Source organism: Passer montanus, unplaced genomic scaffold (assembly GCF_014805655.1).
Source record: "Passer montanus isolate IOZ18808 unplaced genomic scaffold, ASM1480565v1 scaffold16, whole genome shotgun sequence".
Classification (NCBI taxonomy): domain Eukaryota; kingdom Metazoa; phylum Chordata; class Aves; order Passeriformes; family Passeridae; genus Passer; species Passer montanus.
In genome coordinates, this window is record NW_024363160.1 from 11,697,018 (window position 1) to 11,722,082 (window position 25,065).

Here is a 25,065-nt window from a genome sequence, read left to right on the forward strand (position 1 = left end):
GTAGTCTATTAGCATATGGGTAAGTTACTTGAAAGAGACTTAGCTAATGAATTTTGATCTCAGAGTTAGCTCAGGGAAAAAAAAATTGCCTCCTAGAGACATAGTATGTCTCAATGCTTATGACTGAGATTACCTATGAGCAATATTAATGATGGCTTTCATAAGGGCATTTTTATTTTAATGTCTGCATCTCCTGTGTATACATTAAGAAGCTGCAGCTCATCTGACAATGAATACCTGGTTGCATACTTAGATGGCCTTGGGGTATTTTTATATAATAGTTCCTTTGGGCGTGTATCTGTTTATATGAGAAATTCTGACACTCACTAGAATGTCCTTCTGTTACAAAGTTTCTGAAAAATTAACAAATATTAATTTCCTGCTCTGGGAAATACTGTTCACCCTTGCTTTTCTAGGACCCAGACTGCTGGGATAGGAGCTCCTCTTACGGTTAAATTTGAGGAAATTGCCACAGGTTAGACTCTTAGATACAGAGTGTCAGCACTGGTTTTCAGTTGTGTAACAAGTGATCTCAATTGTGAGGATATTTTTATTTCTACTTGTAACTTCTGTTTTGTGTTTGAAAGTGTTTTGCTGGGGAAATAAGCCTGTTAAAACGAAAATCTTAAATTAGCAACACTTAGGTTCTGAAACGAGTGTCAAAAATGACACATAATAAAGCTTCATAGGGCAGCTCTAGATTGTAACTTTTGACTTCTGTTGTGAGCACAATAAATGGATCTAGCTGGAAAAGCAAATATTGCCTACTAGTTAAGAATATGTCTCAGGGTGGAAAGTTTGGTTATATGAAGCCTAGTGCATACTTTAACGTGTTAAACACATGAGCTGTACTGTGCTAAGTGAGCTTATCCAAAGGAAAATAGAACTGGCAAAAACTTCTACTCAGGGCATTTAAAGAAACAGCTGGGTCCAGTCTTTAATGTGTCTGGTTGATACTCATTTGGAGGAGCAGGATAAAAAGACTTCATGATTAGTTTTGATTTTGTAGGTGGCTTATGTTGTTTTAAACTGTTGGAAACAAATGTGTGGTTTTGTATATTCTCACTTCTGGAACTGCAGCTCATAGTGGTTTGGAGTGGTATGGCTCCTCATTTGGTGGTAGGTTGACTTTGAGAGAGTGAGTTGAAAGTAAATTTTTGTGAGTTGAAAGTAAATTGTTTGTGTACATTTCCAGGATGTATGTTAGAATGCAGCAGAGACATTCAGTTATCTTTTCAGCTTCATATTCTTGGTATACTTTTTTTGTATATCTTAGGGTAAAACAGCTTGTTCTTTTGATTCTTAATGTGATAACTGAGGAAGCAGTAATTCTGCGGGTTTTTTTTATATGCTGTGCAATTTGCCTTTGAATAACTTCTATACAAAATTAATTTAAGACAGTAAAAAAATGTTCAAATGTTCAAGTCAATATTGCATTCGTCCGCTTATGTACATTTAAATTGTACAGCCAAACTGGGGATAGTCTGAAGAAAATGACTTTGCAGATTTCAGCAATGTCTGGATACCATTCCATTTGTGTTATTGGTTGATTTTTTAACTTAGGAAGCAAGAGTTCCTGGAGCAATTAAAATAACCATTCTTTTCAAACCGGAAGTCATCATTCTCGCATGTACAGGAAGCTGCCAAAGTTCAGAAAACAAAAAAAGAAATACCACCTTTACTACGAAGTGATAGGAATTGTATTAACAACCTAGGATTTCGTTGTAGTTGCTTATATAACTATATTCATCGTTTGTCTGCTGATAGCTTAGCTATCAGTGATTTGAAGGATAGTAGAATTTTGTCATGCTACTTGAAACAAGGCTTGGACTTCTGAAACAGGAAGGATGATCATAAATCTCAGTATGAATTGTGAAATGTTTGTTTAAAATGCCATGTAGTTTTGTGGTTTATTTCAGAATGTGAGTGGTGTTGGTCCCTAAATTTTTTTGAGTGTGCATATGTGCTGCTAACCATGTGTTCAGCAGCAAATGCATTCTGAAATATATGATGTGTTAGGTTTTTAACACTGCTTTCTCACTGTATTTTGTATAACTTGTTTTTCCGTGCATGATTTTCTCACATGTATGATGGCACAGGGGAGTTGTGTTTCCGTCCTGGTTTAATAGCATGCTTCAACCTGCAAAAAGTGGAAAGACCTTTTTCTTATAGGTTAAATAGATCCTAAAACCTGAAGTACAGGGGTGCATAGGAAAGTATTTTCCAAGGAGTCTGTAACTGGTGATGTTTTGAGCTGAAGGATTGATTGTATGCCTTTTTATTACTTTTTGATGTTCTGATAGGCTTTTTGAGGGGAACAGAATTTTTCTTATATTGCTAAACTTAAAATAGTTTCTCTTCCTACTAGTTGAAACTTTGGAATTTATTATAATGGGCATTGCTGTTAGTACATGATTATTAAGATCTGGTAATTGCCATATGTAGACCTCTGTTTTAACTTTGCCAAGTGGGGCAGTAAATTCTCACCCTATTATGGCATTAAAATGCCTCTCTGTCATCCAGTACTTTAACAGAAAACGTAATTTCCACATTGGTTTGCACATGCCAAGTTTCAGGGTATGTTCCAGAGTTTTGTGGACACTGTACTGCTGCTTGTCATGTTGCATCTGGTTTATTAATCAATGAAAAACTTAAATTATTTGCCCTGCTCTTTGCTCATGCATCTCTTCTTGCACCTGATCCACCTGTGCTTTTTGCTGACTGATTGTGCATTTTATTGTCTTGTTCTGAGCTTCTGCTTGGCTCATCAAAAATGTGCTCCTTATTGGACCTTGATTGCCAGTTTTTCTATCATATTATTAATATGAGGGTTATTATTTGTGTGTGTGTGTATCCTGAATATTTTATATTATCAGCATTTAATTAATTTTATAAGGTGGTTTTGGAACTACAGTTTTCACCTCTCTGTTATGAAGAGTTCTCTTCTCAGTAAATAGTACATACTTTAATTAACTTCCTTTTTTCTTAAAAAGTTATTTTTATGAAGTTTTAACGTGTGCAACTTTCTAGCTGTCTAAATTTCATGCTTTTATGTTAATATCAAAAAGTTACAACATCCTGATTAGTATTTTTTTGATTGTTTTTTCAGGAAATGTATGAGGTTGCCAAGAAGCTTTGCTCCTTTTGTGAAGGTCTTGTACATGATGAACATCTTCAGCATCAAGGCTGGGCTGCCATCATGGCCAACTTGGAAGATTGTACATACTCTTACCAAAAGCTGCTTTACAAGTTTGAAAATGTGTATTCAAGCTATTTGCAGTCCATAGATGATATCAAATTGAAACTTACACAGTAGGTTTGCTGTTAAATTCGTTCTCCCTCTCCATATTTACTTGATTTTAGACTTAGTTTTTTAAAGTGTTTTATGTCTAGTGCTTATTCTGATTAATCAGGCATGTCTTTGTTTGATTGTGTCATGGAGAACATTCTTTTTGTTCTATGCTGGTGATTTTTTTAAACTGACATTTTTCCTTGTATTTGTCAGCACAAAGAAACCTGCATTGAATTATGTGGAAAATAAGCTTGTTAATGAACAGCTGCTTAAGAGATGGAGTCATTCCAAATGTGCACTACAAAAAACTGGATAACCAATTTAGATGTTAACATTTTTAAATATCTCTTTACACTTTTGAATTAACTGTTTTTTAATAACTTGAACTGATACTTAGAATTACAATCTGTGTTGAAAGTATGAAGTCATAGCACAGACTTTAAATGAATTTATATACCTTTGAAAGGGATGGGGGCATTTATGTAGATATATATATGTGTATGTGTATGAGTCTTACTTGTGTTCTCCAAACTGTGGATGTTAATTCAAAGAAGATCTTTTACATCTTTGTAGCCACTGTAGTATTATGGTATTTCTATGAGTGCTTTGCTTAATAGAATATAAATGAATATTGGATCCTTAAAAAAACAAACCATAAATATGTTTTGTCTTTTAAAAAAACAAGTTTAGCTTCATAGCTTTTACCAAATAGAAACTATTCAAACGCTGCAGAAGTAGTCAGACAGAGGACACTCAAAACTTTGATAAGAAGTATTGCTATCCATGCAGATAGGAAATGTAAGTCCCAGTTGTGCATTTAAGCAAAGAAGTAAGTGGGTCTCTCTGTTTATCACTTTTTTTCATTCAACATAAGCTTGGAGGTGTAGAAGATACCATATTCTGCAATGGAAGAGACCAAAAACTTTGACTTCTTTAGCTGTCCTTCCATGATGTTGATATTCATCACAGAAGTTTTAAAGGGTAGTAGCAAAATAATTTTGAAATCTGCTTCAATTCTAAAATTAATAGCAGTTCATATTGTGGGTGATTTTTATCTAAGATTTTGTATCATGTTGGCTTCTAGATACTGATGGGTTTTTTCTTTTCACTTTTTGAAAAAAGCTTGGGTTCTGCTGTTTCTATCATGGCCAAGATACCACTGCTGGAGTGCCTAACAAGACATAGTTACAGAGAGTGTTTAGGAAGACTGGAGTCTTCACCTGAGCATGGAGGAGCAGAAAGTGAAGGAACTGAGGATGGGAAATCTCCTGAATTGGTGCTTTATTCGGATGTATCTAAAGCGAACAGTAAATCAATGTTAGCATCATTTTGCAAGTCAGTTGAACATTCAGCTTTGGAAGGCACAGATCCTGAAAATGTAAAAGATGATAAGGAATCTGGTCAAAATGCTACTGTCCAGGACAATGAAATGTCAGTAGAATTGAAAGATGATGATCAGCCTTCCTTCAATGTGTCTTTGTTAGACTGGATAAATGTTCAAGATAGACTTAATGATGTTGAATCCCTGGTCAGAAAATGTTTCGATTCCATGAGCAGGGTAAGTTAATAATTTTTTTTTTTTTTAATTGCATTACATTGAAGGCCTCAGCTTTTTTTTTCCACATGCAGGTGCTTTTGAAATGACTGACTAAACTCTTCTGTGGCTTATTTCTCAGATCACTTTCTGAATGAAAGCCAGAGCAGAGACTGGGGAGGGATAAGTGTGGGGAAAGTGTTTTATGAGTTTGAATGTTAAGAATTTGATCTTTAGGAAGATGTATAATTTTATGAGTGCTTGTTATCTTGCTTTTTCAAATAGCCATTTATTTTTTAAAGCCAAAAGCTTCTTGTAGTATATAAGCAAAATGACACTACTATTATTTCTTTGCCTTTTTCATAGGAACTACATTTATAATAAAAATAAAGATTTTCCTGGACCAAAATCAATGTTTTTTGAGCTCAAAGTAGTTAAGCCTTTATTAAAATATATAAAAAAATATATATGGTTAATTGGAATAAATTTATGATCTATGTGTCAGCATTCTTTATTAGCTAATACAGAGGTGCTCAGAAGGGCTCAGTCATTCAGTTTGTTTCTGCTGCTGGAAGAATACAACAGTACTCACTTTACTCTCAAAATCAATATTTTAATCAGTGAGCAATATAAACGTTTAAAATTTTTTTGCCTATAATTTTCCTTCTTTCTTTACTTTCACTGTAGCTGATATTTCTTACATTGTCTAGCCTTGTTTGCATAGGTATAATATACTATTACAACACAACATATCTTGAACAAAGAAAACAATTTCTGTTGTCTTTGATGCTTTATTTCCTCTGCGAGGTAGGACTGGAAGACTGAATCAGTGATTTCTAAAACCCATCTGTTGTAGGGAACATCATGGTATAGTTGGTTCTGTACATTGATATTTTGATTCTGTCTTAAAATTAATTGGAGAATTTGGCTTAATTTTAAGGTCTAAGATTTTACTAGTGCAGAAACGGCTAAGGAAAAGATTGGACATTACAAGTTTGTTTTTTTCTTCAGCAAAAACAAGAATTTATTTTGTGTACTAAAGACTTCCTATTGGCTGAAGCCTGAGACAGTTCTCCATCCTGTTTGTTCAGTAATGCTCTAAGATACTTTCTACTATTATAAAACAAGAGTAACAGAACCCACTAGAATGGGTTGTGAGGCAATAAATTCAATTTTGATGTAAAATTAACAGAACACATCTGTGTTCTAAAAATTTTAAAAATCAGTATTTGAAGAGATGAATGTTAAACAATTGCTTCCAAATAAATTATAGTGTCCCAAAAGACACAAAAACGCTAAGAATACTTTGGTTAATTATATACTCTGTCTTTTTTGATCAGCTTGTAGTCTTATCTGGCATATATCAAATATATGAGGCGCTGTCTTGTACTTGTCTTTTCTATCCTTGCCTTATCTAAGATTAGGCAGAAATCCTTTATTTCAACTATTATAATTGGTTTGTAACTGCAGTCAATTTTTATGGGAAAAAATTGTGCTTGAACCTGCAAGAGATGCAGTTTCTTTTTGTATTTGTGGCATAAGCAGAATTGGCAGGTAGGGAAGGTGCTTCGGTCTGAGTATTCTGGCCACCACCAGAGCAGTTGTGATTGATCACTCCTGATCCATTTTGGTTCAAGAAAAAACCCCAGAGCTTTGAAGTAATGTGTTCCTGATTCTCCTTAGGAAAACATTAATTTACTCTGTTTGGATAGCAGCACAGACAAAGCATTGAATCTTTGCTTACCATAGATTGAGAATTAGTTGAAAACAGAAGTGGCCTGCAGCTGAAAAGGAAAAGAAAATTCTAAATAAATATCTTGCAACATAATTTTTCTGCTAATATTCATTTGAGGTGACCCTTTCATATAAAAAAAATAAAGTAATAGAATAAAATGGTACTAACTTTTTAAATTGTTTTGCCTGCACTCCTCCCACACCCTTTCCTTCTTGGAAATATGAACAAATACAAATGGTTTGTGATTGCAATTGTTATTTCAAAAACTGAATTCAGGTAAGATTTCCCTGAAAGCTTGAAGCACAAGAGTAAGGGGTTTATACATTTGGTACTGGTAGTCTTGAGATAATTGGTGTGTTGCACAGAGTGCTGCTAAGTTTCTGATGGTTCTAGCCTCTAGATGTTTCTACAAAATGGCACTTGTAATTACAGAAACCTTGGCTGCAGTAAAAGCACTGGGTAAGTAGGAGCTAACCAGATGTTTTTGTTAAGGGCTGTTGTAGCCACTTAAGTAAGAGGCTAGAAATGGAAAATACTTTGAAATGATGACAAGAGCAGTATTATCTACCACTGAAAGTGGAGATGGATCCTACAGATGCAGTTAGGGTAAAGATGGGATAAAAAGAGTGGATGGAGGAAATAGGTAAGAAAAGAATGAGGGAAATAGCCATTCTTTGTAAAAAGGTATAAAACACTATTCGTTTATGAATATAAAAACAAAACTACTATATTGTTCTTTAGTATTTTGTTTTTTAAGAAACTCTTGTGGATGCTTCAATGGACTAATTCAGTATGTCTTAGGGAATAATCATGAACAGGATGGCAGTGGAGATGATCCTGTAAAATCAGTCTGGTTAAATACTCCTGTTATTGTTTCTTGACGATGAACAAGTGACTTGAGAAAAGACCTAGATTCAAAGGACATCACATATGAAAAATTAACCTTTGTTTTCAGAGAGTTTGGATGTATTTTGTCACATTAATAACTTACTGTTTATTCTTAGGAGATCTGGGCTATTACTAGGTTTTGGTACTTTGCCATGAAGTTCTTGGTTGGCTGGTTTTGGGTGGGTTTCTTTTGTTTGTTTGGGGTTTTTTGTTTGTTTTTAAGTGAATGAAAGACCAATTCTTTATAGTTGCTCCTTAATTTTTAATGATTCTCCTCTCCAGATTGCTCTCTCTACTCTGCAGAAGGTTGTTTCCAGGATGAAGTGCTGGGTGTGAAAACTTAGTTAAATAGTAGATTGTGGGGGAAATGTACTTTTCCTTATGCTACTATTGAGTCAAATAATTGCTTTTTTTGAGGGTGGGGGTTGATTTGTGTGCTCTGTAAGTGGCATAAACTCTGCATGTTGATGAAAGAAGCCAGTGCTGTGACAGCCAGTGTGACCTCACAAATAGCATCCTTTTCACTGCGTTCTCTTGTAAGAGATGGCATACCATAACCATTTTGCATAAATTTGGGCAAATGTGTTCATCTTCTGCTATCACCTAATGATTTTTACTATGTTCTGAACCAAGGTATTTCAGGTTTACACTAAGCCTTCATAAGAAGTAGCAATTGCCCATGTTGTTTCTAGAATTGTTATTTTTAGTTCACTACTCTTACAGTGAAGTGTAAAAGTCACCCTTAATATCTGTGGACATTGGTAGACTCCCAATGTTTCAAATACTTTTTTTTTCTTGGGTGTTGTGAAACAACTTCAAAAATGTTTCTGTTGGGGGAAAAAAAAAACCTCTAGCAAAAAGTATGGACAAATATGCTATTTTTTCCATGGGATCTTTTCCAGATGCTTAGAAATTATCTGCTTTTTTAAGTAGTCAATTAAAACACTCATTTACTGGGAAAAGATTTGCAGTTCTTGCATCTTTTTGTGACTACCCTCCCTTCTTCACTTCCCACTGAGCCATATTCACGATGGTTTTGATTGTAGCTGTAAGGACTCTGTCACAGGTCAGACTGTCCATTAGCTACAGGTAAGCACCTCTTCCTCCTGCAGCTCGCCTTGTCCCATTGACCAGTGTCCCTTCCCTTTATAAGGATCCAGATTGCTCTGATGGTCTGGTTGGAATACTTCAGAAAAATTCATGCTGTGACATAGAATGCACAGACTCATTTACTCAATTCTGAAATAGATGATAGATGTAGTCATACATTAGATTAAAAAAAAAAAAAAAACAGAAGGAAAATATAGGAGGCTAAAAAACTTAATTTAACTAACTTAAATCACCTTTCAGTGTGTCAAATACTAATAAATTTATTTTTTTTAGCTTGATCCAAGGATCATCCAACCCTTTCTGGCAGAATGTCGCCAAACTATCGCCAAACTAGATAATCAGAACATGAAGGCTATTAAAGGTCTTGAGGACAGACTCTATGCATTGGACCAGATGATAGCAAGCTGCAGCAGACTGGTGAATGAACAGAAAGAACTTGCTCAGGTAATACACAGTTGTGTGTGCAACATGGAGAGATGGTAGGCTTTTGATTCGTGTATGCTATTAAAGTTACAATGAATCAATTGCATGTCTTTATGCAAGATGGTTTTCAACATATCACGCTGGGGTTAGTCAATAAGATGCTATTTCATAATAATTTGACATTAAGTATTAGCAGTTTTTTACATCTTGTCATGTTTTCATGTGGTTTAAAGCTACAGCTAAAAAATCAGAACTTTAATTAGAGATACGTAATAAGAGTTTAAGTAGATCAATTTTAATTTTGAAGGGAGATATTGAATCCTTGGTAATTGATCACTCAGTGATACATGATCAGGGAATAGGTTAAGGGTTGATCATCAGTATTGTAGTAAGGAGAAAAAGTACTGTGCCTTCACTGGATGGTGTCATTTTAAGTGCTAAGAAATTTAGTTAGAGACTATTTTAAATATAAAAAATGTAGCTCCTATTTTTAACAAACAGTTCAGTATCATATGAACGTTACTTTATTAAATACAGTTTCTTTAAAGAGCTTCAGTTAACTTGATAATTAGGATTGTCCTTTAATGTCTTGTTTGCTACTGAAAGTAAATAAAAGTCTATTTGTTCAGATTTTCAGAACAAATAGATCAGAACAAAAAAAATCAGAACAGATGTTCAGATTTTCATCGTGACCTTCGAGTTGCAACTCTGAAAAAAGGCATGACTTTCTTACTCCTGCTTACACACTGATACAGTATTTGTAGGGATAAATGAACAATCTTGCCCTCTCTATTTTGAGGGAGGTTAGAGGCCCCTTTTGAGGAGGGCAGTGCTGGGCTGAAAGTTGTTTAGGGCCATGCTCCCTGTTGCCTCTTTGGTCTGGTATGTGAAGGTAGATACAACCAGTACTTCTGGAGCATCATTTAAAAGTGGAGCCTGTCTCCAAATAAATTGAATGAGTAAGTTTAGAAGCAAATTCTAAATCTCAGTCTTGTGGTCTTTATATTGTAGAACAGTGCTAAACTTAAGTGAATTTAGCATGACGGCTAAGCTAGTCTTCCCATCCCTATGCTTAGTTGCCTATATTGTGAGTGGTGCTTTTAGCTGTTTTTTCCTTCTTCACTTGGATGAAGAGCCTATCTCAAGTTTATGAATCCTACTTTGGAATAAGAGGCATTACAGTCAGCTGGAAAGAGACTTTGTCACCTTGTTTAAGTGCTACTGTAAATTTAGAATTTGTACCTTTTTAAGACTTGGCAGAGACTTCAGCTTTCAAACCTTCATCCTTGCCATTTCCTTTTATAAACTGTCTATTCCTTTACTTATGATGTAAGTGTACACTTTGCATGCAAATATGATGTGTGGCTCTTGATGTTGGCTGTTGAGAAGAATTAGTTTCATGTGGGAATTTCTTTATGCAAGAAATATAAATTCTTTAGCCCACAGTAGTACTGAACATGCTCTAAGTTGATATTTAATCTTTCAAATGCCAGAAGTTGGGAAGAAGATTGTTAGCAGATGTTAGAATGATGATTGATCCCTTCCATCCTAGTAGCTGTGGTTCTGCTGATTAAGTTTTGTGGTCTTTCACTGCTGTTGGTTAGTTGTGTGAAGCTCTGTTAGGGTTGTGTTGATAGCTATTTGTTAGGGAAATATGGAATAAAATTGATTTGGACTGGATTGTGGGACTGAAAGAAAGCAACTCTGACACTTGCTTTTTCCATGTATCATTGTTATACTTCTCAGTGGTTACAGTAAGTTTGTTAAAATTCTTGCATTCTTAGAGAAGATGTATCACTTTCACACTTTTTGATTGTCACAAAGCTAGTGTAACAAATGTCTCTCTTCCTCTAGGGATTTTTGGCTAATCAGAAGAGAGCTGAGAACTTGAAAGATCCTTCTGTGCTGCCTGATTTGTGTTTGAGTCATGCAAATCAGCTGATGATTATGTTAACTAATCACAGAAAACTGTTAGATATTAAACAGAAATGTACCACTGCCAAACAGGAGCTTGCAAATAATCTGCAAGTCAGACTGAAGTAAGTTGAAGCTTCACAACTTTATAGTACTTCCATTTGCAGCAAGGCTGTTTAAGGAATGTGTGTCTGAAGGAAATCATTACTATGAAAAGATCAAGAGTGCAAATGTTGTAGTGTCTTTGTTAGTATATATTCCTAATTGCTTTCTGTTAGAATATATTCCTGATTGCTTGATGTTGACTTGTTTGTATTTGTTGTTTCACTTTTGCTTCAATTCTGATATATAAAACTGCTTTTATTGTTTTTTCTTACTTGTGGGATATACCTTCACCTTAAGTATTTTCTGGTGGCGAAGTTGCTGTAATATTTATCCTCAAGCACACCAGTTGATCACCTTCCCAATAGTTATCCCGTGGTTTAATTATATTGGTGTCTGTGCTTGAAATTTTCCTACTGATTGTATGATTAAGGGAATTGAAAATGTGATTACAAGATGTGAGAATTTGTTACAGGGGCTGTTGCTTGTAATGTGTGAGTACATTGTGTGGACTTCCCAAACAGTGTTGTGTTCTTACTTCTTTGACAGCATTCTAACCTTTAATACCTGTTGCTAAAGCTTTTCAATAAGTATTTTTAAGATCTATAAACAAAAAGTAGGTCTTTTTTTTTCCCCCTCAGGATATATCGGCTTTTTTTTTAATTCTACTGGAGGAAGTTACATTAGTACTACTCCTAAGGTTATTTATGCTAATAACTTGAATGTCTTACCAAGACATTCAAAACCACTGACTTAACTCAAATGGTGTTAGATGTCCATTTTTGATCACTGATATGGATATTCTGTTGTGAGAAATTAATAGGAAACTGCAAGGTGACCACTGAATTCTGAACAGCTTGGTACTTTCAGTTAGCCTGTTGTTGTCCCATGTGAAATGATGTCATTGTTCATTTCATCCAGACGTGTTGCTAATCTAATTTAAAAAAAAATAAATTCCAAGATGTGATCTTCTAAAGTGTAATCTGCTTTTGTAGGTGGTGTTGTTTTGTAATGCTTCATGCTGACCAAGATGGAGAGAAACTACAAGCACTGCTTCGTCTTGTAACAGAGCTCCTAGAAAGGGTCAAAGTTGTAGAGGCTCTCAGCACTGTTCCTCAGATGTACTGTTTAGCTGTTGTTGAAGTTGTGAGGAGAAAAATGTTCATAAAACACTACAGGGAGGTAAGTAAATAAAACTTTGAGATCAAACCTTTGTATCAGCATATAAATTAACAAGTAACTATGTATTTTTCCTTTCCACAGTGGGCAGGTGCTTTGATAAAAGATGGGAAACATCTATATGAAGCTGAAAAGGCAAAAAGGGAATCTTTTGGTAAACTCTTTAGTAAGTACTTTCTGTTTTGTGAAGTTAAATTGCATTAAAGTATATCTCCTGTCTTTGTAATTAAAATAATTTTCATTATATTCTAATTTCAAGACCTAAAAATTTTCTTTTACTTAAATAAGGAGTGCATGCTGGTCCCATTACAAAGAAAATATTTTTCCATTGATCAAATCAATTGACTATTTCATATAGATTATCCAAATTAATGTGAAAGCTGCGAAATGGTTGTAAAATATACAGTTTCTCATTATCACACTTAAATGCAGTTTGTGCTTAAAACATGCCTTGTGAGCTTTATTGTTCTTTTAAATAACACTTCTAAAGCTGTTACTGAATATTTGGGTACTGCTATGACTTCCTCTATACTATTCCAGAAAAATCCAAGAACTAAGACCCATATCCAAAGACCTCCACCAGAAGTTTTGAAAACAAAATTAAAAATAAAGATTCTACTAAAAGAATTTTGATAACTTTTTCTGCAAAGTCTGCCACTTGTGTTATGAATGGACAGCTAAAATAAGAAAACTGAGTGAAAGTTTATCAAATTTTTCTGGAAAGGAGATGAGGAAGATTACAGTGAAAATTTAAAAAAATAAGTTGAGGCTTTTACCTGTGTGGTCATTAAGCAAAAAGAGACTTCTGTGAAGGGAGCTCTGCTTCAGTGGTGGGTTTGCCTGATGTTCTGTGGTCATTTGTAATTTTATGTAGACATCAATATAAGTAGTAATGCTTCCAAATGTAGTTCAGCTATTAAACTGCAGTAACTTCAGTTGATTTCTCTTGAGATGTTGCATTTCTTCCTTTAAATCAGTTGTTTGTTTGGGTTTTTTCTTCAGGGAAGTCTTTTCTAAGGAATCGTTTGTTTAGAGGACTTGACTCCTGGCCTCCATCCTTTTGTGTATGTACTCATATCTTTGGGTTTATTTAATTTCTATGTAGTTTCATAAATTAAAAACCTGGGCTTTAGTCATTGAAGCTATATGCCTTTTGCATTACTTTGACATATGAACAAGCTGGGAGCTAGTGTTCTCTGCCATTTCAAGTGACCTATATTAACACTGGTTTGTAACTTAGAGTGCAGTGGGAGAGGAAATGTCAGCTCTCCTTTTTAGCAGTGCAGTCCTTTTTTAGTCTGTGGTATTGAAAAAAAATTAATCTCAATGATCAGAAAAAAGAAGCCAGAAGGAATAATTTGATCCTCTAATTGTCTTGTGAATAATAGAGCAATAAAATTAATTGGATGGTAAAAGCAAGTAAAAGTTTTCTATGTAATCACTAGATGAGTGGAAAAGCATTTTTGCCTCTTAATTGGCTGATAACATGAGGGCATTATAATTAAGCATTGTCTGTTAACTTTGATTTCATACAGCTTAGTTAATTGAAGTAAGCTAACTCCCTGATTCTAATGTTGCCATCTCACTTTGCCTGTTTAACCTTTTCAGCTTCTTTTTTAAATTTAAAGGATACTTGGAAAATAAGAATGCTACTCACTTCAATGTTTCAAATACTGAACTGAATTAATATTTGTATGTGTAGCAGCATAATAAATAAAACTTAATGCCATCTCTTACCCCTTAACTTCTAAACACATCCATAATGTTTATGAAGCTTGGTAATAGGGAGGAATTTGGACTAGATGCGCATTGTAGTTCCCTTGCAACTGGAATACCCTATTCTACTGCTGCCCAAGCACTAGGGATAGTTAATCATTACAAATGTAAGGGGTGTTTTTTAGGGGCCAAGGACCAGACATGGTTTCTTAAAAATGAAAAATCTTTTGAGTAAGAGATCAGTTTACTGCTAACTTTTCTGTGTTATTTATTAAGCTCTTCTTAATCCTTCTTTAGTCATCTGATACTTAACAGCAATGTGTAAATTAATGTCTTCTTTACAGACACGAAAACCTCGCAGATTTGACAGTGAGCTTCCAGATATCTCGTTGAGTGATTTGCAGTTTTTGCAGTCTTTCTGTCCTTCAGAAGTACAGCCATTACTCAGGTAAGGCACCTTTTTACACTTTGTGTGTTACAGAAATAGCTTTCCCAAGGGTCCCATCCCCATCAGTTTTCCACCCCCTTAGGTCATTTTCCATAAAGAACAAACAAGGATATTTTCTGATCTAATTGCCATTCTTAAGAAATGAGCTTCACTGACTTAATGCAGATACACATGTGTATTCAAGCTCTGATGGTTTGAACATACCTATTCTGTATTGAGACAGAAAGATCTGCCTCAGAGCTAAAAAGCAAAAAAAATTGCCATCAGTTTTATGCTGAAATAAACTCATAACTATGTTTTGTCAGATCAGAATGAGACTTGATGCTTTTTTCTTTTGCTCTTTGTTGTGTGGTATTCTGTAGGAAATAAAATAAATGTCTTTAGCTCAGCATGAGATCACAGAGATCTCATGTATTAAATTACTACTTTTTCTCCAGTTTTATTAAACTGATTTTGCTAAAAAGTGCATTCTCTTAAGTGCCTCTGCTGTCAATGGAAATCCATCATTTTGAGTAGAAGCTCTATTTCTCTGTTTCTTACTTCCCAACAGCGAGGCAACATGCATATGTAGACAGGAAAGCAACTGGTTTGTCTCACAAGCAATTTATGGGATTAGTTCCTGATCTAGAACTTGGAGATATCATAGTGAAAAAGATGACTGTTAGTGTGAGCTTCCAAACTCAGAGAAGTCAAGGTGGAGAAATGCCAACCAAGATAATGGGCCAGAAATGGGTAGTAGGAAGTTGTATGTAAAGTTCTGCCTAGGAGGAGATCTGTCAGTATGACCACATTCTCATGTTGCAAGTATCATCTTCCTCCTCCTAACAGAGATCTGCAGTTAGAGATTTGAGATTTGCTGTGATTCCTCTTGGTTTTTTTGTTTGGGTTTTTTTTTTTTTAATTTTTTTTTGTTTGTTTGGTTTTGGGGTTTTTTTTAGCCCTGAGGCCACAGTCCCACGAAACTGGGATTGCATTTACAAAGGTAAATGCAGGAGGATGATGCTTCACTGCCATCTGTTAGGTCCACCAGCAGTGTCAACCTAATACCTGTTATTGGTGCATAAGGCAGGAGCTGGATTGACTGCTTTTATTCACCTGTATTTTGGCCTGGCATTCTTTTTGATTCAGAATTCCTGGCTATCTTTATGGTAGTGTTGGTGGAGTTAACAAGTGTAGTGAGCTTACTCAGCATCACAGTGGATTTGTTGTAGGTAATTTTTTAGCTGATGTATCCTTTTAATTTCTCTTGTTCTGCTCCTTGGCTTGCTCCTCATCACTTTTGTGTGGAAAAAAGTGCAATTATATGATCTTATTCCTAATGTTTGCCTAATTTTTTTAATTGGTGAGATTTTTTACAATCTTCCTGAAAGTTTATACTGAGTTCAGGAAGAATTTTGCCCTGCTATATGTCAGAAAACCAGTCATTGACTTAAGATGTTTTATTTGGTTTGAATTGTAGTGACATAGCTTTCCACTTGATGGCAATAGAGGTGGGATTATGTCATTCCTCCTGGTTTCTGGGCTCAGGGCTGAATTTGGTGAAAAATGCAGAGGATAGTGGTGAACTTGCAGCTCGTGTGGACAAAAGCTGTCACAAACCTTGGGTGGATGCTGATCTTCAGAAGAAGCTAGAGAGCAGTATTTTTTTTTGATGTTTTCATTTAACATGTAAAGAGCAAGCAATAAGCAAAACAGACCCAGCACAAAGTCCTTTTCTATCAGCACTGAACCTCTGAGCTACATAATTAATATGATGTTGTATTTTACTTACAGTGCTTCTGTCTTCTGAAATTGTGTTTGAGCAATTGTTGAAATCTTAATTCTGCAAAAATACACTTAATGCCACTTGCCCTATATATTGAATAGAGAATGCAGAATACATTCAAGTGTTATATGCTTTTACTATATTGTTAGTCTAGATGAACTCTTGCTCCATGTTTTCAGCTTATCTTGCCACACTTGATATGTGATCAGGACACATTAATCAGTTGTTTAATTTAGGTTACCTATCATGACAATAAAACAGTAGAGAATTAATTGCTTCTTCAGAGGAAGAGCTGGATTGGAGAGAATCCAACTGGAGACAAAATATAGTCATTTGCAAACACAAGTGCTTCAATTAGAGATCTAATCACTTCTGTTACTGTCATTGGAACTCTAGGTACTACTGACAAATGCTTTCCTTAGGAGGAAAGATTGGAATTACTTGCTCATCACTGTGTTTATTGTTGCAGACTCCTTAAAGGTGCCCAAGTTTTTAATTTTAAACAAAAATACCAGGGAGTCTTTGTAGATTTTTTTTTCCATATAAAATAGATGAAATTAAGAACATACAGACCTTATACAGAGGCAAGCTTGGTGTTGTTGAAACATACATATAATAATTTAATAGACTGGAGTACTAAACTAACAGTATGGAAAAAAGTAATCCTGTACTATTTTTAAGGGTTCCCATACTTTGTGACTTTGAACCTCTTCACCAGCATGTACGTGCTCTACATAACCTGGTCAAGGCAGCACAGAGTTTGGATGAAATGTCACAAACTATTACAGACCTGCTGAATGAGCAAAAGGTATTTTTGCTTTTCTTTATCAATAAAAAAGAGAATATTATATTTAAAGCAGTAGAATATTTTCATAATATTGTTTTATCAAATGCTTTAGAATACATCTTTTTTTCTCCTGATATGAAGATTAACTGTAAGTTTTCTTTCTAATCGTGACCTAGTAAGTATTCTGAGAATATGTAACAAATGCTTGTATTCCACAGAAGTTGTAGAAGTAGAGTTGCACTGTTTGTATTTTAGTTTTCTGTCACTTTCAAATCTTCTGTCTGCAGAATGTGTGCATTGTGCCTTCGTTGCTTTAGATTGTATTCAGTGATTTTGGAACGTCTCTGGATTTCTGCGTTGTTTCTTAGGTCCTTTTGGCACAAGGAGTTAAGGAGATTTTAGGGCTTTGGTTGGCTGTTGTGCAGTCCTTCTCTTTGAGTACAGAAGGAACAGATGGTAAAAAGATCCCTTCCTAGTTTCACTCTGCCTGTCAAGCAGATTCCTTCCCCTAGAAACTGTTTCTACCAATCACTTTTGCTTCTGTGCATACAGCCTCTAAATTCCATAGTACACCCAGTAGATTCCTTTTAGCTTCTGACTGGCCTCTCTCAGGGAAACACTGGTTGAAATTAGCAATGCTTAAGATTTGTTGTGAAGTTGACTGCTTCAAACTGGTTTTCTTTTGCTGTAGAAAATCAGTAGGTTTATCCAGGGGCTGTGTTATTGTCTGCAGTGTAAATTGTTGTATACACTTGGCTGATTGGGAAGTATCTTATATAACAGATAAAGCTACGAGCATGTTTAATTTTGAATAGCAATTTCCTGCTTAAACCAAGTGACATGAAGTTCTCTATCTTTTGATTTCTATGGGATTTGAACAGATTTGTTGGAAGTCTTTTATTTGTATAAAATATGAAATCTGGGCTGCTCTTTTTTCTGTAATATAGAAAAGGTGTATTATTTAAGTATTATTTCCCAGATATTTTCTCTCTTTATGAAGATTGTTTTTCAAATGAACAGCCATTAAGAATATTAGGGCCTGAACCCTGTAACAGCCATTGAAACTGCTGGAAGTGAGATTCTGTGAAATTTTGGTGTTTATTGAAAATGCCCTTACAACAGACCTTGCTCTAAAATACAGACATTTGCTCCCAACATGGAGTCCCAAATCCTGAAGTTTATCTCGTAAGAGGCTAGGATAGTGACAGTTGTTCTAATAAATTTTTTCATGAAGGCATGCAGTGTCAGAAGAATGTGAAATTTAGGTTTTAATTCAAAATACGCATAATAACAGTAGAAAGATAAGCAGAAAATATACCTGAATTTGTGAAGTCTTTGTCATTTCCCTTTCTTTCTTTCTTCAGACATGCTTATCTGGAAAAATTTTATATATATCTGGTTGTACTGAAAAAGATGTTTGCCAAATCAGGAAAATGCATTCTTTTCTTTTGCTTTTGTTTGACTAATTTGGATTCTTCACTCACACAGAAATGTCAGGTGTTTAGACAGATTTGGATAATTGTCTCTTTCCTTAGAGCAAATGGCATTGCACAATCAGAGCTGGGCCATTCATGATGTCATCTTGAAAATGCCCATCTCTGTGTGTCATTTCAGTGATTCATTTGAACTCTTTTTGGAATTGAAGCAAACAGATTTGTCAGAGATTTTTTTTTCTTTTCAAAGGCAATGTTCTTTTTACTACTTGATGAAAGACACAAGGTCTTTCTCTGTGTTGTTTTGCTCTGCAGCTAATATAGAAACGTTTTCTTTAAATTATACTACTTTTGCCTGTGTAGAATTACTGAAGTAGTTTTTAAAATGTTCATTTTTATATCAATACTGCTGGGAATTCACAATAAATAATTTAGAAGAATAATAAGCATTTACTAATTGTCATGGAGATGCCTACATCTTTATGCATCCACTTTTTCTGGTGGTGAACTGTCCCAGCTTGGTACAGTTGCCTGTGCAGGTGTTTAGTCTTGCCCATATTATTATTCTCATACTCTACCAAGGAGACACATTCGACTCCAGCATTTCCCTTTCCATATTAGTGGCAGGAGAAACCTGATTCTTCAGATTTGACTGGGATAGTTTCCCTGGGGTGTTGATAGTGCAGCAGTTGAATTCTGTATGGGTCAAGTGGAAGTTTATCCTACTACATCAGCCACAGCAACTGTCCTTTAGTAGTTGCTTTAGGCAGGAGGGAAAAGTTGTGACTGCAGACAAGTGAGCAAAGAGCAAGTCAGAGGTGATTGAATAACTTACTGCATGTTGAGAGTATTTATTTTCAAGTGTCTCCATAGCTCTTACTATTTCAACTTTCAAGTTTGTAGAACATAAGTGATAATTTTCTACTTTAGAATTACATTGGAGTAGTTAAAGGACATTTTTGTGGATAGTTATTTAATTTGTTAATACTTTGAAATCTGTTTTCATTTTTAAGACATTCTGCTTATTATTTCTAATTTAATAGCCTCAAAGATGTTGCTGTGCCCTCTTATTTCCATAATACAAAGTTTAAGCCGGTCAGCAGTTGGGTTAAAGATGTCCAGGAAAAGCTAAGGTGCCCGTGGGTTAGGTGATTAAGGTGTCTTCTCGGTGGTTAGTAGATAACATATGCAATCCTTTGGTATTAAAAGGTTTTTTTTATAAGGGAAGCTGGCTTATCAGATCATAAATCTACCATTTCTTCTAGTGGAGTTTGGAATTGAAACACTGCTTATAAGCTTCCTGAGAACTGCAGCATTTTTGATTATTTTTTGTAGTAACATAATTAGAGCAAGGCACGTAGTCTTGCAATACCTGAGAATTTTGAAATTAATTCTGGTTTTCTGTCTCTATTTTTTTATTGTTTGCTCTTGACTCCTCTTCCTTTGTCATTACAAAAATTAGTGTATGACATGTGCATACATTGCTGCCTGTAAATTGTAAACAGACTAGATGGAAGGCAAAGGCTTCTCAGTAAACAGTCTTCGAATAGTTTCAGCCATTGAAAATGTGAGGTTTAACTCTTCTCTAAGCAGTAATCTGGTGCTCTCATTAGACTCCCAACTCACAGAAGCCACTGCTGAGGCATGTAGTGTGCTACAGCCCCAGGTCATGAGGAAACAGAGTTCATTATTGTTCCACAGAGTGACTATTCCTTTTTTTACATCTTTATGCTAAATCCTTACTCTTTATCTTCTAGCATGATTTTGCAGGGTTGCCAAAAGTAGATACTCTCATTCCTTTGTGTGTTGGTTTCTGTAAGCCTTTTCCATGTTCAAAGTCTTTGAATTGCTTTTTTTAGTGTGTGGTTGATATCTGTGATGATAGTTTTTGTTACTGTTTCTTAATACTAGTATATTAATGGTAGATGTTTGTCACTTAAAGCATGCTATGAACCTAGGCATGTATCAGCATACACAGTGCCCTTCAACATCTAGTTCTGTAAGTTTTCTTAGATAAACAACAAGCTGAAATTAAGTCCAAGGGATGTGTTTAAACCTGGGCTAATAGAACCATTTAGAAAGGAGCAGTTTCTTTTCATTTTTTCCTGTTCTGTTCACTTTTTGTGTATACAATATTCTGTATGCAATGATCACAAGGTTTTTTTACAATGTATTTAAAAATCATTGTATGATTTAGATTCATAAAGATGCAAAAGCTAAGAGGGCTGAGGTGCAAATAAATAAATGAGCGTTGAAACTGGAAATATTCTTCTTAAATCAGCTGAGAGTTATTAAACACGCTATATCCTTTAAGGAATATTTCCTTGGTGCAGAGTAACAATCATTTGTACAAAATGGAGACAGCAAAAAATGGCTATTTATATGACAGCAGATCAATGTCTATCACTTCTAGGATTTTTGCTGTTGCTGAACATTTATTGCCAAGCTCCACTAACTGTTGCCAGTCAAGTAGCTCAATTCAATGGATGACAGAAGTTTCTTCAATAATAGCTAATGTAGTAAAGAACACCAGACATGCATTCTAGTTGCTTTGAGGCAGTGTGGATGGTTTGGGAAAGAGGCATGAGCAAGATCACAGAATTATCAGCTGGAGGCAATGTTGGCTTTTTGAAGAGCACCACCAGATTTCCAGCACTTTGAGACTGAACATTTTTTGGAAATTTTCTGCTGGAAAAAATTCCCATGCATTTTTCTTCAGGAACTATTTATTTTCAAGGTGGTCACATTTCTTATATGAATAAAATCAAACAAGTTCTGAGTGGTGAAGGATGGAAGAGCAAGGTAATAGTTGAGCTATGGTGTTACAGAGAATGCATCTGGGCTCTTTCGGAGTGCTGTTATGTTCAGAAAACTTTGCATCTCTTCCAGTTTATGATCCTGATGATCCTGTGCATACCCCTTAATTGTGTGTCACAGCTGCTTGCCTTATGTATTTTAACTGTGTGTGTTTCACTGTAATTTTCCTAGGAAAAATTGCTTTGCTGTCCATCCTATTACAAACTTTTTCAGGAATGTGTCCTTGGTGGATACTCAGGCTGTACATTGCTTTTTGGCTTACACTGGAAAGTGTTCTGCACTTGCTAAAGCTTAAGGCTTATATTTTTGTCTTAAGAATCTATAGATGCATTGTTGGCATTAGGGCTTCCATATTCCTTGTTGTCTATGATAGATAATAGCATAAGGTACTAAAGGAGTTTTTAATGACAATATTGGTAATAATAGAAAAAATATATTTTAGTAATGAAATTATTGGAAAAACTGAAATAAGTAGGCTGTAAAGAACTAAAGCTTGTTTCTGACTGGTAAGATACAGTTGGCTATGCTCTACATAGGACTTCTGGCTAGGTGAACATTTAATATTTATGTGTTTACAAATGATGCTTTTCTGAAACTTAATAGAAGATCTTGATTTTCCGCAATTTTTGATTAAGTTTTATTAGTACATATTTTAGATTGTTACAAATAATAAGGGCTGATTTTTCCAAGTTCTTGTTTCGCCTGGAGGTTTAGAATGAATTTTCAATATTAACAGTTCTGCTTATCACTTTGTGTTTATTTCTTGTTTTATAACGTGTAGGCCTCCAATAGTCAAGCATCGCCACAATCTGCTACCACACCAAGGATGGAAAGTACTACAGGAACCGCAATTACTACCTCTTCAAGAACTCCTCCATCACTCAGTCTTCAGGGTCCCCTGTGTCCTCCTGTATGTCCCCCAGCTCCATTAGAAGAATTGTCTCCGGACAGCATTGATGCTCACACGTTCGATTTTGAAACTATTGCCCATCCGAACTTGGAGCAAGCTCTTAAGCAAGGATCGTTAGACTTGGATTCATTGGCGGAGAGTCCAGAATCTGACTTTATGTCAGCAGTAAATGAATTTGTAATAGAAGAAAATCCGGTGTCTCCTAATGTAATAAGTGACCCACAAAGCCCAGAAATGATGGTGGAATCTCTTTATTCTTCAGTTATCAATGCAATAGACAGTAGGCGTATGCAAGATACAAGTTCTTGTGTAAAGGATGTTTCAGTAGAAAATGCTTCTCTCAGTGTTTGTGTGGAGAAGTGTAGGGTTATTGCTCAAGACTCAAAGGTACATTTAAGAGGTATAAAAGAAGATCTTTGCCATTTCAGAACACTTGTACAAAGAGAACAGTGTGACTTTTCTAATTCTTTAAAATGTACTTCCTTAGAAATAGTAAATACAATTGAAAAGGTAAAGCTTTCACTTGAAAAAACACTAAATGATAAACATCAAAATGAATTGCAGTCTTTGAAAAGTGAGTATGAAACTAAAATTAAAAAATTATTGGAGGATGGTGAAGAAAATAAAAAGAAAATCAAAAAGTTAAAAGGTGACCTGTTAGGTCTTGAAGAAGTTCTTCAGAATAAGAATGATGAATTTGCAATAGTAAAGAATGAGAAAGAAGCTGTAGTTTGCCTTCAGAATGAAAAAGACCAGAAATTACTTGAATTGGAATGCCAAATGGAAACACAGAATTCTGAAATCAAGGAACTGAGGCAGTCACGTGAAATTGTACTTGAAGACTTGAAAAAACTTCATGTCGAAAACAATGAGAAACTGCAACTCCTGAGGGCAGAACTTGAGAGTTTAGAGCAAAGCCATTTAAAAGAACTGGAAAGCAACCTACAAGCCAGGCATTTACAGGAATTTGAGAAGGTCCTCGCTGAGCACAAGGACTGTTTGGATAAATTAAAAAAGGAGAACGAGCATAGACTTGAACAAATGCAGGAGTCTCATGAGGTAGTTATGCAAGAGAAACAACAACAAGTAGAAGAGTTACAACTCAAGGTTTCAGATCTGTCTGATTTGAGGTGCAAACTAGAAGTTGAACTTGCCCTGAAAGAGGCAGAAACTGATGAAATGAAGCTTCTTTTGGAAGAAAGCAGAAACCAGCAACAAGAGACCTTAAGATCTCAGGTTGACAAGGAAACTGAAAGCTTAAGAAAGGAAATAGATAAATTAAACAATAAAATACAAATCAGCAGTGATGAATATCAAGTGGGATTATCAGAACTAAGGACTCTGATGACAATTGAGAAAGATCAGTGTATTTCTGAGCTAATAAATAGGTATGAAGAAGAATCAAATTTGCTTAGAACTGAATTAGATAAAGTAACGCTTCTTCATCAAAAAACTGCTGAGGCAGAAAAAAGACTTTCAGAGCAAATAACAGAACTGCAAAGTAAGTTAGAGTTGGAAATGACTGCCCTAGAGAAGGAAAAAACAGAAAAATTGTCTCTCTGTGAGCAACAGGAAAAATACGAAGCTATTATCCATAAGCTAAAGGAAGAGAAAGAACTGTTAATATCTAACCAAGAACAAGACAGGCAGATGCTTATTCAGAAGCTCAATTGTGAAAAAGAGGATGCAGTACAAACTGCTTGTAAAGAGTTGGAATTACAGAGGGAAGCTGCTGAAAAAGGGCTTTTGGAAAAAATAACACAACTTGAGATGCAAGTGAATCAGAGGTACTGTAAGAATTAAGTTACTGTGTTTTCCTAATATTTAATCAATATGGTATATACATGACACACTGTGCAGTAACTAAAATTGTTGTATTTGTAATAGTGTTTATTTGTATTGGTTTCTATAGTTACATTTCAAATTGTTTCCGTTTTATAGGCAGTGGTGTTCCCATGTCTGTAGTTGATCTCAAGGATTGTAAAATACGTTATACAGGATTATTTCAAGACAGCAAAGAAGGTTTTATATTTCAGTCATGTTGAAGGAGTGTTTCCACAGTAGCAAGTTACTTGAAATTCTGATCTTGATGATTTCAGCCGCTCTCTCTTTTCCCATCCTTGCTCTGCTAGCACTGCGGGAGCATGCAGTGACTGGCTTTTAGGTAGCCTGATAACTTTATTGGCTGACTGTACACCAAGGTGGTGATAGCGGGGCATGAAAACTTGAGTGGGAATTGATACAGGACTGACTGAGAGCTGTCCCATGGCCACATGGACTTCCATTGACTATTGCTGCCCCACTTGACCTATTTCAGGGTCTTCAGTTTGAGCTTCTTAATGAAACATAAAGGTGCAACATAATCTTAAAGAACATTCTAACGTCACCATTTTTCTTTGTTAATTTCTGCAGAGATTTTACGTCTTAAAAATGTTCCTCCCTTGCCAAGAATGCATAGAAGTATTCTTTTTGACTTATCATATCTTATGTACTTATGAGTTTGTAATGCCTTTCAGCAGCCTAGATTGTGTTGTTATAGAATGGAAATAGAATTTTTCCATGTGACAAAGGCTTAGCAATAATATTTTTTTTAAATGCTAGCATTTTTCATTGATGTTCTTGTGGTGTGTGAACAAGATTAATGCAGCAGATAGATCTTGTTTGTAAAATATCTTAATACAGGAATATTTTTCCCCAGGTATTAAACCAAGTATGTGAAATGGGAAAAGATCAATAAAATTGACAAAATTGACATAAAAGAACACTGCAGAAAATGAGTACAGACTTAAGTTAGCTTTTAAATTTTGAGTATCAATGTACTGTTAAAAAAAAAGGTAGGTGAGGGCAGGTCATGCATAGTGCAAGGGAAATAGGAATATCTGCTTCACTGGAATTGTCTGCTACCTCAGGATCTTCACATGCAAGCAAATCCATCATTATGTGATGTTGTGTTAGTGCCTATGTTTGCTTGTCAGTGTATAAAGAAATGCATCAAGATAATATTGCTTCTTT

At 35.2% G+C, this 25,065-nt stretch overlaps 1 protein-coding gene across 8 annotated transcripts in view; it reads left to right on the plus strand.

Moving 5' to 3' along the window:
- The window catches only part of RB1CC1 (RB1 inducible coiled-coil 1), a 67,303-nt gene that overhangs the window by 25,547 nt on the left and 16,691 nt on the right, over window positions 1-25,065 (plus strand). For all 8 annotated transcript variants that reach the window (XR_005626824.1, XR_005626826.1, XR_005626825.1 and 5 more), the window contains 10 exons: window positions 3,110-3,312; window positions 4,415-4,850; window positions 8,833-9,003; window positions 10,837-11,021; window positions 11,994-12,180; window positions 12,262-12,343; window positions 13,180-13,241; window positions 14,238-14,341; window positions 16,788-16,914; window positions 21,925-23,840. Coding sequence is in view for 5 of the 8 variants with exons in the window: in XM_039702761.1 (XP_039558695.1) it covers window positions 3,110-3,312; window positions 4,415-4,850; window positions 8,833-9,003; window positions 10,837-11,021; window positions 11,994-12,180; window positions 12,262-12,343; window positions 13,180-13,241; window positions 14,238-14,341; window positions 16,788-16,914; window positions 21,925-23,840 (3,473 nt within the window). In the remaining 3 variants the exon portion in view is untranslated. The remainder of the gene's footprint in view (window positions 1-3,109; window positions 3,313-4,414; window positions 4,851-8,832; window positions 9,004-10,836; window positions 11,022-11,993; window positions 12,181-12,261; window positions 12,344-13,179; window positions 13,242-14,237; window positions 14,342-16,787; window positions 16,915-21,924; window positions 23,841-25,065) is intronic.